The following is an 18,794-nucleotide window of genomic DNA, read 5'->3' on the forward strand; positions in this document are numbered from 1 at the left end:
TCCATGCATTGGGCCACAGATGGGTGAAGGGCAGACTGCAGAGAAAGTCAGGAAGCAAGATTCTTGTCTTTTCTGACCTCCATCAGAAAAATCTTCATGGACAGGGAATCTATTATAGTCCCTAGGAAACACCTTTTTGGTAGATGGAATAAGAACTGTTTTCCAAATTCACCTTCCACCCTGGAACGTAGAAAAGACAACAAATCTCTGTATGAGATAGGGCTAGTTGAAAAGATAACGCCTGAACCAAGATGTCTTCCAGAAAAGGTGCTACAGCGATTCCCTGGGATCTGATCACAGCCAATAGTGCCCCCAGAACCATTGAGAATATTCAAGGAGTTGCTGCAAAAACCATAGAAACTGGAAATGAACCCAGTGAATGGAAACATGTAAAATACGTGTTCTTCAGGTCTATTGAAGTCATAAAAAGAACCTTCCTGGGCCAATGGAAAAATGGAACGGTAGTTTCCATCTTGAGGGACGGAACCCTGAGGATAGGTCCTTCACGCAATTTAAGAAGGCCTCCCCTCATTACCTAGTTTGCGGATAATCAAGACAGGAGTAGTCTGCCCCATGGAAGGCAAGACTAGAATCCTATTCTGTAAATCTGGGATACTATGCCATGGTATATCCAAGCCTGCCCCCCACATGATTCAAACTCGGATCGGGGGCGGACCCTTCATGCAGATTTAGAGTCAGCGGAAGGCTACTGGATTGCCAAGTGGGCCATGATTGGTCCGGAAGAAGAGAGGAGAACTTCTGTCCCTTAAAGTTGCGAAAAGAACGACAAAAGTCTGTCAAACCCTAGGTCTATTCTTCTTGTCCTGGGGTAGGAAAGATCCCTTTACACCTGTAAACTCAGAAAACATTTCCGCCAGACCAGGTCCAAACAGAGATTTCTTATAAGGTAAAGCCGAAAAGCTTGCCAAGATTTTAACCAAAAGCCTTGCGGGCTAGCACAGTGAAGCTACACATTTTAGCTCCCAGTCTAATCCCCTAAACTCGTCTGAAAAATAAAAATAAGTTGATGTGTATACTTATTACACTGTATGAAAACAAAATGACTGATTATTCAGCGAGTACATAATACACATTGTACTGAGTGAACATAATATTCATTACACTGAGTATACATAATATTAATTATACTGAGATTACAAATATTCATTACACTGAGTGAACGTAGTACTCATTATACTGTGTGTACACAGTATTCATTATACAGTGGGTACATAGTACCTATTACACTGAATGTACATAATCATTACACTGAGTACATAAAATTCATTATACTGTGCATACATAACACTCATTACACTGAGTGAACATAAAACTCATGACACAGTGAGCACATAATACTAAATACACTGTGTGTACATAATACTCATTATACTGAGTGAACATCGTACTCATTACACTGTGTGAACACAATGAGAACTTAACATATAATACACTGAACAGAACCCATTCCACCGAGTCATCACACTGTGTCAAGATAATACCCATTCCACACTGTGTGTACATAATACCCATTCCACACTGTGTGTACATAATACCCATTCCACACTGTGTGTACATAATACCCATTCCACACTGTGTGTACATAATACCCATTCCACACTGTGTGTACATAATACCCATTCCACACTGTGTGTACATAATACCCATTCCACACTGTGTGTACATAATACCCATTCCACACTGTGTGTACATAATACCCATTCCACACTGTGTGTACATAATACCCATTCCACACTGTGTGTACATAATACCCATTCCACACTGTGTGTACATAATACCCATTCCACACTGTGTGTACATAATACCCATTCCACACTGTGTGTACATAATACCCATTCCACACTGTGTGTACATAATACCCATTCCACACTGTGTGTACATAATACCCATTCCACTGTGTGTACAAAATACCCATTCCACACTGTGTGTACAAAATACCCATTCCACTGTGTGTACATAATACCCATTCCACTGTGTGTACATAATACACTGTGTGTACATAACTCATTACACTGTGATACATACTGAGAACAAAATACATATTACACTGTGAGTACATGACACTCATAACACTGAGTGTACATAATACCCTTACACTCAGAGTACGTTATTCATACACTTGTTAATAAAATGTACTCCACAAATATCATGCCCACATGACTTGAACTCTGGTCTCTCTGGTGGGTACAGAAAGTAAACTTATAACACTTAATACACAGTTAACATAAAAGAATGTAGATTACAGCCATTATACTTTGTGTACACAGTATTCAATATCGGCAGCCTGCAGATCCTCCCTCACAATACCTATGAAAGAGATACCTCTATCCTAATGGCTAAACTGTAGCCGCTCACAATGGCGGAACAACTGCATACCTCAAAAACAGGACTCTCAAGCAAGTCCGACTAGGTACAGTCTAGAAAACGAAAACAGCAACTACCGTGATCGCAAACAGCTAGGTAGAGGAAACAAAAGGACATGTTCCAATAACACAAGCCTACGGCATATAACTAATAAAAAGGCAAGGCGCAGGAAAATGTTTCTAAGTCAGAAGACTAACTGCATAGATCCACATGAGGATTAACCTGTTAAATGCTGCTGTCCTTCCATACCTAGAAGGCAAAGGCACCTTGGATCCAACTGCAGGACAGATGCTGCTTCTTAGGTGTGGCAGGTACTTTACTCCCTGTCATGGACCTGTAGGAAAATAAAGAACAGAGTAACCAATTCTGGCTTTTTTCAAAGGGGAAGCAACGTGTTAAAATAAAAGCAAGGACTACCTCGCCGCCTTTTAACTGCTTAAAAGCCACCACTACTCTTACTGAAGAGATTGATGTGGACACAGCTAGACCCCAATCCTTGCTTGCAGTGAAAAATACCCATAAAAGGATTAAATATCTTCAGACACCAACTTAACTTCCTCCATTGACAGAGGCAAAGAGAATGACTGGGGGTTATGGGTAAGGCAGTTACATTTAACAGTTTTGTTGGGGTGCTCTTTGCCTCCTGCTGCTGGCCAGGAGTTGAATATCCCACTAGTAATTGGAATGACGTTGTAGACTCTCCATGTCATAGGAAAGAAAAGAAGTTATGAAAACACAAACTCCAAACTCCAGCAGGTAAAATGGACCAATAAAAACACATTAAAGTGCTGAACATTTTAAAGTACAATGTCCCTTTAAAAGAACAATGTACTGAGGAAAATGGAAAAGGCAGCAGGAACCCACTTTAAACCAGGCTGGGGTGTCTCCCCCACTACACCCCCCGGGAGGCTAATTTCTTCTACTGGCCATTGTTTAAATAGATTTTCTATAGCCAATACTACAATATTGGATTTTGTTTTAGTATAGGGGCTGACAATATAAAAATAAAAGGAGTTTTACATAAGAAACTTAATACCAGCAATAAAAAAAATCCATAAAAAACAGAAGGCAAGAACATATTACCGTACACTGTCCCTGCAGATATATACTATTTATATATGAAAGGAAAATGACTTATCCCTTTAAATCAATGGCTGAAATGTTTGTGTATCCTGTAGAAAATTAGGTTTTCACAGTATATGCTTAGAAGCAGTTTTTATTTTATATATATATATATATATATATATATATATTCATTAGGGGTGTGCATGACTAATATTTTTACAATCGACTAGTCGAAATTACCCCCTCTTACCAGAAAATAGGTATTAAATGCAAAATATTTTTAATGTAATTGTAAAATTGTTCTTTTTTTAAAATTTATTTTTAAAACCTAGTAATAACACGTCATCATAACTGCCACCAAGTGAGACAATCTGCAATCGGTAGCAGGCTTAGGCTAAGGCCTGGTAGGCTGGCTACGGGGCTGTTTTTGACTATCAAAATATAGCAACATTTAATATAATCAGTAATACTAGTCAATTAATGAGAGACCGATCGACTGATCGATTAGTCGACTAGTCTAACTCAGCCCTAATATATAAAAATAAAAAACAAACAAAATAAAAACCACACAAAAAAAAAAAAAAACATTACGATTCCTAATTTTCAGTGATCTCCCCAGGACCTATTTCATGGTTGCACCACCCGACTGATTTTACTGACCACTCGGAAAAACTTTAAACCAATAATAAGCTAAAGTCAAGTAAACGTTTTATTATTTTTGATACCCAAATTAACTTGTTCTTTGGTAGACTTAAAGGGACAGTCTACAACAGAATATTTATTGTTTTAAAAGATAATCCCTTTATTACCCATTCCCTAGTTTTGCATAACCAACACAGTAATATTAATACACTTTTTACCTCTGTGATTATCTTGTATCTAAGCCTCTGCAAACTGCCCCCTTATTTCAGTTCTTTTGACAGACTTGCATTTTAGCCAATCAGTGCTGGCTCCTAGGAACTCCAGCACAGTGTTATCTATATGAAACACATGAACTAACACCCTCTAGTGGTGAAAAACTGTCAAAATGCCCTGAGATGAGAGGCGGCCTGCAAGGGCTCAGAAATTTGCATATGAACCTCCTAGGTTTAGCTTTCAACTAAGAATACCAAAAGAACAAAGCAGATTTGGTGATAGATGTAAATTTGAAAATTGTTTAAAATGACATGCCCTATCCGAATAATGAAAGTTTGTTTTGGAATAGACTGTCCCTTTAACTCACATTTATAAATAAAAAAGTGTTACTTGGCTACGTCCCAATTCAACCCAGCTGCGGAGAACACTGATTTTACATATATCAGTGCACTTATCAAACCCTTGTCATATAAGGTACACAGGCAAAAGAAGACTAGGCAGATTTCAAACTGCAGCACCAAAGAAAATATAACATTTGGTATCTTACATAGCGGTAAATAAATAACAGTGTAAAAAGGACACACCTTAAGCAACAAAGACTGGCTCTGTCTTTCATCTTGAGGCACTAGCTGCAAAGAAAAAAACAAACACATTGGGATCACAAGACAGCGACTACAGAAGTATCCCCCCCCCCCCCCACACAAAACGTGCACCTCTCACCTTTATGGAGTCCTGCGTCCCTCGGTAATCATCCTGAAGATAACACTGCAGCAACTGAACACTCTGCTCCTCATCCAGCCCCTGTGCAAACAAGTCAGTTAGTCCCCTTCATACGCCACCAAATACCCTGACCAATAAACGTTAGCTCACCAGGAACTTGCTGATTCTCAGCCCGAGCTCCTTCAGGGCTGGTAACACATCCTTGTTGGCTTTAACACGGTCAGCTGAGCTTGTGCTGCAATTGTAAATAAGCTGCATGTCATCATAAGATAAAACAACGTCACAGGAAACTAGCCACATGCTGCTGGTGGGCGCCATCTTGGTTATTCATTCCCTAACGAAACAGCCGAATGCACAAGCCTAGTAAAAGCTATCCCTGTTTCACGCACAGGGACTAGTGGGTACAAACATCTGACGGTGGTGTGTATGTCAGTCAATATTAATAAGTGTTTTTATTACAACATATGCAAGAAAAGTTTCACATAATCACAAGTCCAAGTATGGTAAGGTTACAGAACAATTTACATTTTAGGGATTCCACAAAGTCCATTTTTCTCTCCTTTAGGGAAGAAGTGCCCAGTTTGTAACAATACTCTTAAAAACAGGGCCACTTTCATTCACTAAACTTTACAACGATGTAATCTTAAAATACTTACCTTTTCTTTATGGAAAACAGACCGGTGATCCTCTGCCCGCAGCTCCTGCTGTAGTTAGCACAGCGATGACGAATCCGGCTTCCTCCAATCATTGCGTGGCCTCACGAGCTGGACGCCAAAGGGGACAAGCAACGATTGGAGGAAGCTGGAAATCGTCAATGCTGTGCTAACTAAAGCAAGAGCTGTGGGCAGAGGATCGCCGATCTGTTTTCCAGAAAGAAAGGTAAGTATTTTGAAAGTAAAATTGAAATCAGTTGATGCTGGAATAATAAAAGGAGATAAGCAGATTGCAGACTGTCTCAATGATTACTTCTGTTCTGTTTTCACAAAAGATTGTGAAGATACAATGTCTACATTAAGGGATGCTACGAAAAATAGAAACAAGCTTAACAGTAATCTTTTTACAGAGGATGAGGTTTTGTTAGCATTATCAAAAATAAATGTTAAAAAGGCAGTGGGTCCTGATAATATTCATCCAAGGGTTTTAAAAGAACTTCGATCAGTGCTAACCGTCCCATTAACTGATCGGTTTAATCAGTCACTATTAACAGGAGCTGTCCCAGATGATTGGAGAATAGCAAATGTAATACCTCTTCATAAAAAGGGCAGTAGAGAAGAATCTGGCAACTACAGGCCAGTTAGTTTAACTTCAGTAGTAGGGAAATTAATGGAAAGCCTCTTAAAAGAAAGAATTATGACTTACATAAAGACAAACAATTTAGAGGACCAAAATCAGCATGGTTTTACTTCAGGGAGATCATGTCAGACTAATCTAATTGACTTCTTTGATTATGTAACAAAAGTATTAGACAAGGGGGGAGCAGTTGATGTAGCATATCTAGATTTCAGCAAAGCATTTGACACCGTCCCACACCATAAACTAATTCACAAACTGTATCTCCTTGGTCTAGATTCAAAAATTGTGAACTGGGTGGAATGCTGGCTTAAGGGCAGAAAACAAAGTGTCTTAGTAAATGGAGTTCATTCAGCAGAGGGGGCTGTTACTAGTGGTGTTCCTCAGGGGTCAGTTCTGTGGCCTGTTTTGTTTAACATATTTATCTGCGATATCAGCAAAGGGCTACACAGGAAAGTATGTCTCTTTGCAGATGATACAAAAATTTGTAACAGAGTGGATGTTCCGGGGGGGGTAGACAAAATGAAAAGTGATATACAACAATTGGAGGATTGGACAAACGACTGGGATCTAAAGTTTAACACAGCAAAGTGTAAAATAATGCATTTAGGGAAGAAAAATCCAAATGTTAATTACAGACTCAATGACACTTTACTGACTATTACAGATGAGGAACAGGACTTGGGAATTATTATTTCAGATGATTTAAAACTTAGTAAACAATGTAGTAATGCAGCGAGTAAGGCTAGCAGAATGCTTGGATGTATTGGTAGAGGTATTTGCAGCAGAAATAGTAAGGTTCTTATGCCACTTTATAGATCATTAGTTAGGCCTCATCTTGAGTATTGTGTGCAGTTCTGGAGACCATATCTTCAGAAGGATATTAACAAACTTGAATCTGTGCAAAGGAGGGCTACCAAAATGGTACATGGTCTAAAAAATAAAACTTACCAGGATAGGCTCAATGACCTAAATATGTATAGCTTAGAGGAGAGAAGGGAAAGGTGATATGATAGCAACTTTCAAGTACATTAAAGGGTTTAGTAAAACTGAGGCTGTGGGTATTTTACATAAAATGGAAAATTCAAGAACAAGGGGTCATGAGCTCAAGCTAAAGGGTAGTAGATTCAGGAGTAATTTGAGGAAGCTTCTTTACAGAAAGAGTGATTGATTTATGGAATAAACTTCCTCAAGAGGTAGTAGCAACAAACACTGTGGGGGACTTTAAAAATGTATGGGACAAGCATAGGGCTATCCTACGAACTAGATAAGTTTATACTGTTAGGTAAGGTGGGGCAGACTTGCTGGGCCTATGCCTCTTATCTGCCGTCAATATCTATGTTTCTATTTTAACCCCTTAGTGACCACAGCACTTTTCAATTTTCTTACCATTTGGGACCAGGACTAATTTTACATTACTTCGGTGTTTATGTTTAGCTGTAATTTTCCTCTTACTCATTTACTGTATCCACACATATTATATACCGTTCTTCTCGCCATTAAATGGACTTTCTAAAGATACTATTATTGTCATCATATCTTATAATTTACTATATTTTATTTTTATATGATGAAAAAAATGGAAAAAACACACTTTTTTCTGACTTTGACCCCCAAAATCTGTTACATATCTACAACCACCAAAAAAACACCCATGCTAAATAGTTTCTTAATTTTGTCCTGAGTTTAGAAATAACCAATGTTTACATGTTCTTTGCTTTTTTTGCAAGTTATAGGGCAATAAGTACAAGTAGCAGTTTGCTATTTCCAAACCATTTTTTTCCAAAATTTGCATAAGTTACATTATAACACTGATATCTGTCAGGAATCCCTGAATATCCCGTCACATGTATAAATTTTTTTTTTTTAGTAGACAACCCAAATGATTGATCTAGGCCCATTTTGGTATATTTCATGCCACCATTTCACTGCCAAATGAAAAAGAGTTAATTTTTTCACTAACTTTAGGTTTCTCACTGAAATTATTTACAAACAGCTTATGCAATTATGGCACACATGGTTGTAAATGCTTCTCTGGCATCCCCTTTGCTCAGTAAAAGCAAACATTTATGGCTTTAGCATTGCTTTTTGGTAATTAGAAGGCCGCTAAATGCCGCTGCGCACCACACTTTTATTATGCCCAGCAATTAAGGGGTTAATTAGGTAGCTTGTAGGGTTAATTTTAGCTTTAGTGTAGAGATCAGCCTCCCACCTGACATATCTCACCCCCTGATCCCTCCTTGACCCTCCTCAAACAGTTCTCTTCCCCACCCCACAATTGTCACCGCCATTTTAAGTACTGGCTGAAAGTCTGCCAGTACTAAAATAAAAGGCTTTTTCTTCTTACATTTTTTTATTTATTTATTCTGCAGTGTTGGATCCCCCTTGGCCCCAAACCTCCCTAATGCCCCCCCAAACAGCTCTCTAACCCTCCCCCCTCTATTTGCCACCATCTTGGGTGCCGGTACCCAGTTTTTTTTTTTTTTTTTTTTTTTGGGGGGGGGGGGGGGGGGGGGGGTTGGCATAAAAGCCCATTTTTTGTAGTGTAGCTGCCCCCCTCAATAGCCTCCCCCCTTCCCCCTCCCAGATCCATTTCTTTATATTTAATTACCCCCCCCTTTCCCTCTCCCTCCATCCCATCACCTTCAATGTATTAGTACTAGCGCTCTCTCTGCATCGGTTGGTAAAAAAAAGGTATTACAGTCATGCCTCAATATCGAGGCATCACTGCAAAACCTTGAAAGCGTCTGGAAGCAATCACGATCGCTTCCACAACTTGAAATCCCTGAGGACGTGCAGGCTATGTCCTTGGTCATTAAGGGGTTAAAAAAGAAGAATTGTTGGAAAGTTTAATGAATTAAAGTGCCCATGTTTATTAAAGGGACAGTCAAGTAGGCCATGTAATTTTAAACAACTTTCCAATTTTGTTTTATTACCAATTTTGTTTTATTCTCTTGGTATTCTTTGTTGAAAGCTAAACCTAGGAGGTTCATGTGCTAATTTCTTAGACCTTGAAGGCCGCCTCTAATCTGAAAACATTTTGACAGTTTTTTTACCCCTAGAGGGCATTACTGCATGTATTTTATATAGATAACATTGAGCTCACGCACGGGGAGTTCCTAGGAGTCAGCACTGATTGGCTAAAATTCAAGTCTGTCAAAATAACTGATATAAGGGGGCAGTCTGTAGAGGCTTAGATACAAGGTAATCACAGAGGTAAAACGTATATTAATTTAACTGTGTTAGTTATGCAAAACTGGGGAATGGGTGATAAAGGGATTAACTAAATTTTTAAACAACAACAATTCTGGTGTTTACTAGAGCTGCGCATCTTCACCTGTCTCACGATTCGATTTGATTACGATTATCATCGTAACGATTCGATACGATTCGATTCTACGATGCATCGCGATGCATCACGATTACTGCACTATTTCTGCCCAATTTTTAAATTTTTCAGAAAAAAAAATTCAAGAAGTCAAAGTATTGAAATAAACTCTTTTTTTATTTTATTAGCTCAAAAAAGGACACTCTTCCTGTGGCAAAGTCTGAACACAGCAGACAACAACAGTTTATAGAACAGTAAATACTAAATGGCAATTGTTGTATTGGTTTGGAAACAATATTATGGCATCAAACTGTAGTTACAGAGTACGTAGTGTAAAAAGTGCAGTGCTCACAGTGTACTTCTTCAGTAAAAGAAAATATTTAAATGTATATATTATATATTAGTAAGTAGTACACTATACACTTGTAAAGAAACATGAACAACAAATAAATGTCTAACCTATCTATGTTGGTTTTAATTTAATTTCTTTACTTACTTAGTAATAATAATATAATAGACATTAAATTAAAACCCAAATAGATAGGTTAAGCTTAAGTTACCACCATAATACCTTATTTGTGTGAAAATTGTCCTCAGAAAACAAAACATAAATCCCTTATAGGTACAAAATTACAGGTGCAGTCCACTGTGCCTTCATGACTGTCAATTTGTGGCAAACAAACATCACGTGAAGAATCTGGAACACAACACACAGCACAGAGTGTGCACACAACACACATGTGATTGTGACATATACAATTAGTTTACACAGTTACAGACTTACAATAGTACTAGAGACTGAGAGAGAGACATTTAAAACAAGTAGCATTGAACTGAACTACTATAACTACAGTTTCTTCTTGATGATTATATTATCTTTATGGGATCACAAATATAATTAGTTAGTTATTAGTTACTGTTAAAGCAGTACTACACACAACTGAATAGTGACTGAGTCTGTCACTGAACAGTACACAGCAGTCACACACAAACAAACAATACATAAAAAAGGACACAGACATCAAGGAGTAAATCATGGTGAAGAAAGGGTGGCACGCCACTCACCTGAGGTGTGTGTGCTTTATTTTTGTATTGTGCTGTTGTGTGTGGCACTGTGTGTGTGCTGTACTGTCTGTAGTGCACAGTATATTTGTGATCCAATAAAGATTTACTCAAGGTTTACTCAAGGCTTTTCCTTCCCCTATAGTGGGGTTTGGCTTCAGTCTCACTCTCTGCATAGTGCACTCATAGACAGTTAGACAGTCACACTCACTAGACACTCAGACACTAGAGACACAGTGGGACACACACACAAACAAAAACATTCAATGGCACCACAGTCAGCCACAGTCACACTCACACTCATAGACACTTAGACAGTGACACTGGGACAGACACACAATCACATACAAACAAAAAAATTCAAAGGCAGTTAATACACTCATCTCACACACACTCATAGAGAATGAGATACATACAAACTTTTCAAACTGGCACTCACTCACAGACACACTCACACACTCATAAAGAGACAGTTAGACACTGCAGTACACACATTGTTATTGTTAACTGGTTGGTTATATTCGGTTAACCCCTACAGATCTGCCTGGGAGTGGGTGGGATGGCATTTGGGATTGGGATCATAAACAAAAACATATGATATCTTTCTTAAAGGGTCTATTTAAAATAGACAATTTTTTAGTGTGAATGAATAATATTAATAATCCCTTATGCAGTGTGCACTATGCACTCACTGCATTGCAAACAATACAGGGGTGTGCTGTAAACAATAGCACAACATCTACAAAACAGAGCACTTCCTGATTGGCAAACATCACAGTAACACTAGAAGTAGTAATAGACATTATACAAGAAGTAGCATTGAACTACTAGATTTACTAACTTTGATTATCAATATCTTTATGGGATCACAAATATATTGTTACACAACACACACACAGTCACAGTCACACACAGTCAAACAATACCAAAAAAAACACACATCATAAAAAGAGTGAATCATGGTGAAGGGTGACACTGACACGCACACATGAGGTGTGTGCAGTTGTGTGTTGTTTCTTTTGTATTGTGTGTGTGTGTGTGTGACTGTGACAGAGTGACGTGGTCGGTCGTGTCGTGTAGTGTACTAGTATATTTTGTGATCCAACAAAGATTTACTCAAGGTTTTAAGCTTCATTTTTCAAAAAGCTATAAGCTATATAACAGTAACAAATATAAAATAACTTAACAGTAGTCTGCACTGGGCAGTGGGGCACACAGCACTTTCTTCTGGATGTGCCAAAAAACATTAAATATTAATATTATAAACCTGAATCACTACTCAGAATTATGGAATATGTAGGTTTTTCTGTAAGAACACTAGTTGATCCACATGCTCTGGTTTGAGGGTGCTTCTTTTAGCCGTTACCACATCTCCTGCAGTGGAGAAAACCCGCTCTGCAGACACGCTTGTACCTGGGATACACAAGTATCGCTTTGACAAATGAGAGAGGAGGGGAAATATGACCTCATGTACATGCCACCATTTCAAAGGGTCTTCAGTGAGAGGCAGAGATGGGGCTTTACAATATTTCTCTATTTCCTCTTCAGCCTTGGCATAGGGGGTCTTGGGTTCTATTGTACCTTCAGTGTCAGTGAAAGACTGTCCCAGCAAAGTCATGAGAAGCGATGTGGACTTTCTTTTGGGAGGAGAAGGGTTATCCTCCTCGATGGCTGATTCTTCTTCCAGAGTTTCTTTTCCCTCAGGCAGTGGCACTTCATCCACGTTTGTCCTCCTAGATGTAACTGTACTAGTACACTCAATCTGTGTTTGAACAAAAGAATAGAAAAAATAGCATTCATTATTACCTCGAGCAGCCAGCCAGCTAATGCTATGTGTGTGCTCAGAGAGACAGTAATGCATAAATAAATGCATACAACAGCTCACATCTATTCAAGAAACATGATGCAATTAAAATTACCTCCAAGGATGCAGCCTCCTCAGTCACTCCTCTGTATATCTCCAATCTCTCCTCCTCTGTGAGAATAAAAGGCAGTCCCTTAAAACGAGGATCCAGGGCAGAGGCTGTATAAAGTATCTTCTTCTCTGCCTCACTGCTGTACCTCTTCAGGAGATCTGTTTTGATGGCATTCTTGATCTCATGGATCATGGGTGTGTCTCCCATGGTGTCTGTCATGTTCTGGAGCAGTTGTGCATTTAGAGGGGCAATGAGAGAAACAGTTGGATTGCGCTCTTCTGACATCAGTGTGGTTGCATCTTTCATTGGCTTTAATGCACTCACAGCATCCTCTGCATTTGACACATCTGTTTCGTTGAGAGTGCAGAGATCTGACTCACTTTTTCTGACTTCTGGAGACAACAATGTGGCACAGATTGCAGGTTGCTGTTCTAGGAACCTCTCGACCATGTCATATGAGCTGTTCCACCTTGTTGTCACATCAGTTATTAGCTTATGATTCTTCAGGCCAAGACATTTCTGTTTTTCTTTCAGACAGTGGTTTGCTGTAGTGCTGCGGTGAAAAAATGTTGATATTCGTCGCACTCTGCCTAAAAGCCTGGAGAGCGTGGCCACTTTCAGCGCCCGCTGGGATGCGAGATTCAGTGTATGGGCGAAGCATTTTACATGAGGGAATTTTCCAACTTGAGCAGCAACAATCATGTTCGAAGCATTGTCGGTCACAAGCACTACAGATTTATCGGACAGCTGCCATTCTTCCACGACACGAGACAGTAGCTCCGCCAGATGAGAACCCGTGTGAGACTCATAAACTGCTCTCGTTTGCAGCACATGCGACAAGATCTTCCAGTCCTTGCTAATGTAATGTGCAGTTACTGTTACATAAGACTCCGTCGTGACTGAAGTCCATGAATCACACGTTAGTGCGACTCGACTGGCTTGGCTCATTGATGCAATTACCTGAGCTTTTGTTTCTTGGTAGAGTGCAGGTATAACGTTTTCTGTTAAGTGATTGCGTGACGGGATCTTATAACGTGGCTCTAGTGTCTTCAACAGGTTGCGAAACCCAAGGTTTTCCACAACAGAGTAAGGCCGTAGGTCCTTCGCTATGAAAGTTGCCACAGCTTTGGTTATTCTCTTCCCTTTTTCAGAGTTGGGTGGCAAAGTTGACAGCATTGCATCAATTCTTGGCTGATGAGCTTCAGCTAGTCTTGTTATTTCCTTGGCAGTGGCACTGGCGACAGCGGCAGGGGTTAGCATCTCAGAGTGAAAACGTCTAACGTGATTTCTCAAGTTAGTAGTATTCCCTAGGTATTTAATTTTTGTGTGACAGGCTTTACAAACCGCGTGTGTCTTGTCCAATTCGTGCTTTCCAGTATGTTCATAAAATCCAAAATGTGCCCAGATGCTTGCTTTTAAAATGCTAGGTGCATTTTTTATCTCTCTATCTTTTTTGTCTCCCTCTGTCATTTTAGCATGACATGTACATATGTGACGGATGATGTTGTTGTCAACGTCAAACTCTGTCAGTGTTAAAAAAAAAAGAAAATACACTAAGTTCCAGTTGTCAAAATGTCAAGCCGCAAATGTAAAATCAACAAGTACTAGTAACTTCAACTACTTTGCCAATGCCATACATTTTGCGAACATAAATTTTAAAACAAATTGCATTGTGATAATTGCAGGGGACATCACTCACTCACTGACACAGTTACTGTAATATATTACACACTTAAAGGTGCAAAAACCCAAACATTTACTTTCATGATTCAGATAGAGAATACAATTTTAAATAAACATCATAACTAACTCTTCTATTATTTAATTTGCTTCATACTTCTCAGATATCGTTTGTTGATGACATATTAGCAATGCATTGCACAGCACACACATTACTTACTAAGTATATAATACTTTGTGCACAAGGAGGAGGCTATGCATTTCAACAAAGGATAAGCAAATTATATAATAGGGAAAGTTGTTTAAAATTGCATGCACTTTCTTGAATTAATATATTATTAAAATATTAGAACTTCAGACCAGGCCATCCATCCATGTGAAAAACATGTAGATATAGATACAGATTAGACTAATAGAGACATTATTAGACAATAATAGTATACTATATTTATTTATAATACATTTTTTATATATGCAATATTATTCAATAATGCAGCAATTAATTATGCAGCAGCCTGAGCCTCAGTCAGCTCAGCATACTACGTTAAGTAAATAAGGCAAGTATTTAATTGTTACCCCTTATTGTGTAATAAATGTGATTGTGTACCCCTTATTGATTTGCTCTTACCTATTGGCAAGTAGTAGGCAGTTGAGGCAATAGGCAGGCATGGCAATGGCAATTATGGCATGGCATTGGCAAAATGTACAACGTTTTGGTAACTATTAACTAAACAAACAGTTAGTTAGTCTAATTCTCACCATAGGTCTCCTCCTCTGTCTCCCACAAAATAAAAATGAGCCCGCCGTGTAGCTGTAGTATACCGCCGTGTACCATCATCAATCTCAGGCAACAAACTCCTGCTTTGCTGCTTTGCTCCTACTGCGTAACTTCGGCACTTCAAGAGACCGCCCATGAGCGCCCATGTTGCTTTATTGGGTGACGTGACGTCAGTGACGTCAAAACGATGTACCGCGCACTTTCGCGCACTTTCTTTTACGTTTCCTGGAGGCTGGTCACGTGGGTAACGTTAATCGATTATCGCGTCTCAGCGCATCGATGCAGAATCGTTTCATGCCGCATCGCGATGCATCGTCAAAACGATTATTTTTGACAGGCCTAGTGTTTACTGTCCCTTTAAAGGGACCCTAAACACTTGTCATTAGGGTTTGTTTGTTTGTTTTTTTAGTCATAATGCCGTTTTAGTTTTTAAAATGCAAATCACTTTTCTTTACTTGCGCTTTGTAACCTATCCGTGCAGACATGGTGAAAGTGATGTTCTCAAATGTGGAAGTCTGTGCTTATTGCTGTAAGCGCGCACGCATGTAGACATCGCGCTCACAGCATAAGTAAAAAACTACTGCTGCTATAAAGTTTGCAGCAATTATCTTTAGCTTTTTTTCCCCTCTAGAATAGATTTTGAAGCGGCATCAGCTATTGATTGTATTTGTTATTTCAAGTTGTCCTGTGCCGGCTCTAGGTGACATCATTGAGGTGCGTGTGCACTGTGGTGGGCCATTTGTTCCTGCAGTGCTTTATTGAGGGAAGGTGTGGGAGCTCAGTGTGGAATGGACATACACAGCCTTGGCAGCCAGTCGCTAAGCCCTCTGTGCAAGGTAATTTTGAACCCACATTATCACACTTGTGATGATTCACAGGCGCCGCTAGTTATTTAAACTTTACCACCAAGTACTGTCATATATCACACCTCTCTACGTTGCTAACTGCATGGAACAGCCTCTTGCCACTTCCTCCAGATGCCTTGGCAACCACTTACCTCTTCCTTATCTCACATCTTCTGCTAACCATCCACAACCAGGTAGTATGGAAAGAAAAAAAACGAACCGCCGGTCACATCAGAAGCTGGGTATGAGGGCAGTATAACTGCAAAGGATTATATTAACCAGTAAAAGTACAGTAAAAATGCATTAAATAAATACATATATATTTATTTATATCAGTGAAGAGGACAGAAAACGAGTAACAATGATTTTATCTATCACTTTGTCAGTGAAGGGGTTAATATAATCCTTTGCAGTTATACTGCCCTCATACCCAGCTTCTGATGTGACCAGTTACTTCCCTTATTGTACTGATCAATTTTTTTTTAGTAATTACAGGTTAAACAAGTTTTTTGGGAAGCTTTGTATTTTTCAATATTTAGTGTCCAACATGTGGCCCGCGGGCCGATTTATGCCGGCGGTTCGTTTTTTTTCTTTCCATACTACCTGGTTGTGGATGGTTAGCAGAAGATGTGAGGTAAGGAAGAGGTAAGTGGTTGCCAAGGCATCTGGAGGAAGTGGCAAGAGGCTGTTCCATGCAGTTAGCAACGTAGAGAGGTGTGATATATGACAGTACTTGGTGGTAAAGTTTAAATAACTAGCGGCGCCTGTGAATCATCACAAGTGTGATAATGTGGGTTCAAAATTACCTTGCACAGAGGGCTTAGCGAATGGCTGCCAAGGCTGTGTATGTCCATTCCACACTGAGCTCCCACACCTTCCCTCAATAAAGCACTGCAGGAACAAATGGTCCACCACAGTGCACACGCACCTCAATGATGTCACCTAGAGCCGGCACAGGACAACTGATTTTGAGCTTTGCGGCATGAGAAACTGAATAACAATAATCACTGAGCACTGACAAGCCGGTCCTATCACACAGCTGTCATTCAGTGAAAACTGCTGCAATTAAAACTAAATCTATGAAGCTCGTTCACAAAGTTAATGAGAACAAGCTTCATAGAAGCGGCAAAGACTTTACTTTGTCTGCGCAGAAGTGAAGAAGGGAGTGCACATCGAGTCTATATGTTATCGCATACAACGTGCGTTACAACATGGCGGCTACCACCGCATTCAGTAGGCGGTGGTTTAGGAGTAACATTGAGAATACAAAATAATTTAACAGAGGCTAGATAAAAACATGAAGAAACAAATAACGTTAAAAACAACAACAAAAAAGGATTAAAAAAAATGATAATTACATGAAAACAGAAGGTGTTTAGGGTCCCTTTAAGAGTATTTTTAAAAAACGGCATTTATTCATTAAACTTTACAAATCACTTTAATGTGTGTCACACAAGCCACTGCTGACTCTCTGAGACGGTCTGGTGGTTGAATGCTAGTGCACAGGCACTCACAGCATATGTGCTGTAAATGCATCATGAACATTTTTGTTTTGAACGGTCTGATTAATGTCCCTATAAGGCAGCATTCAAAAGCAAAAACGCACAAGCGCTAAATCGTTACAGAATGTAATTTTTTAACCAACCCTAGCACTGCACACAGCCCCTGAGCCAATCAGAAGCATCAGTCACCCACAGCTGCCAATCAGAGGCCTCGTCCTGCTAAGGAACTGTAATGCTTGCAGCTCCCAAACTTTAATTATTTCTTTAAAGTGCTATAAAACCCAAAATATTTATTTAATTATTTAGATAGAGAATACAATTTAAAAAAAACATACAATTTACTTCTATCATCATGCAAGATGCAGTTATTTTATTCTTTGTTGAAGAGATACCTAGGTAGGCTGCATGCAAGTCTAAAGTACTACATGACAGGTAATAGTGCTGCCATCTAGGGCTCTTGTTAATGTATAACAATTGTATTGGGTACTTGTAAAGCGCAGCTAATCACCCGTAACGGTCTCAAGGCGCTGCTCATTTTATCAACCTCGGAAGGATGAAAGGCTGAGTGGACCTCGCCGGGGATCGAACCTGCAATCCTTAGGTTTCTACAGAGCTCAGCCACAGTGCCGTAGCATGCTGACCTATCTGTCCGGCTTAGATAGGCGACACGTGAACACTCCTGAGCTTTAGTGTCTGCTTTTAAACAGATGATAACAAAAAATTAAACAAATGTGAAAATTTAAGTAAATTGGTAAGTTGTTTAAAATTGTATTTTCTATCTAAATCATAAAATTAAAAAATTGGCTTTATGTCCCTTTAAATTATAAGGATTTGTTTATTAAAGTCAGTAATTTAAGAAAATGAATAACGAGAAAAAGAAAATTTGATAATAGGAGCTAATTAGAAAGTTTTTAAAATTGTAGGTTATATCTGAATCACAAAAAGATTTATGTCCGTTTAACCCTTGTGCAGATGGTGCGATCTAATAAAATGACGTAATGTCCCTTTACAGTCACAACTGAATCATTTCATTACAGAACTTGCAGACATCAATGAAGAATACTGTTCTCTTTGTTATACCTGGGAGGTTTGTAGAAGGCCAGTCCCTGAAGGAATCTTCCCCTGTACAGATTCAGCTCTTCTTTTATCTGAGCCTGTAAAAAAATATTTAGATGAAAGTCTTGTGTGTGCAGACTTTATGTAATTTAGCACTTAATTACTGCTATATACTGTGTATATATAAACATTTATTGTGTGTGCAGACCTTATGTAATATGGCACTTAATTACTGCTATATACTGTGTATATATAAACATTTATTGTGTGTGCAGACCTTATGTAATGCAGCACTTAATTACTGCTATATAC

General features: G+C 39.0%; 1 protein-coding gene across 1 annotated transcript in view; it reads right to left on the reverse strand.

Moving 5' to 3' along the window:
• NUP188 (nucleoporin 188) overlaps positions 1 to 18,794 on the reverse strand; it is a gene marked incomplete in the record, with an annotated part of 235,410 nt that overhangs the window by 177,715 nt on the left and 38,901 nt on the right. The window contains 4 exon segments of the mRNA XM_053696185.1: positions 4,890 to 4,934; positions 5,026 to 5,106; positions 5,176 to 5,260; positions 18,507 to 18,580. Of these exon segments, the coding sequence (XP_053552160.1) occupies positions 4,890 to 4,934; positions 5,026 to 5,106; positions 5,176 to 5,260; positions 18,507 to 18,580 (285 nt within the window).

Source organism: Bombina bombina, chromosome 12 (assembly GCF_027579735.1).
Source record: "Bombina bombina isolate aBomBom1 chromosome 12, aBomBom1.pri, whole genome shotgun sequence".
Classification (NCBI taxonomy): Eukaryota; Metazoa; Chordata; class Amphibia; order Anura; family Bombinatoridae; genus Bombina; species Bombina bombina.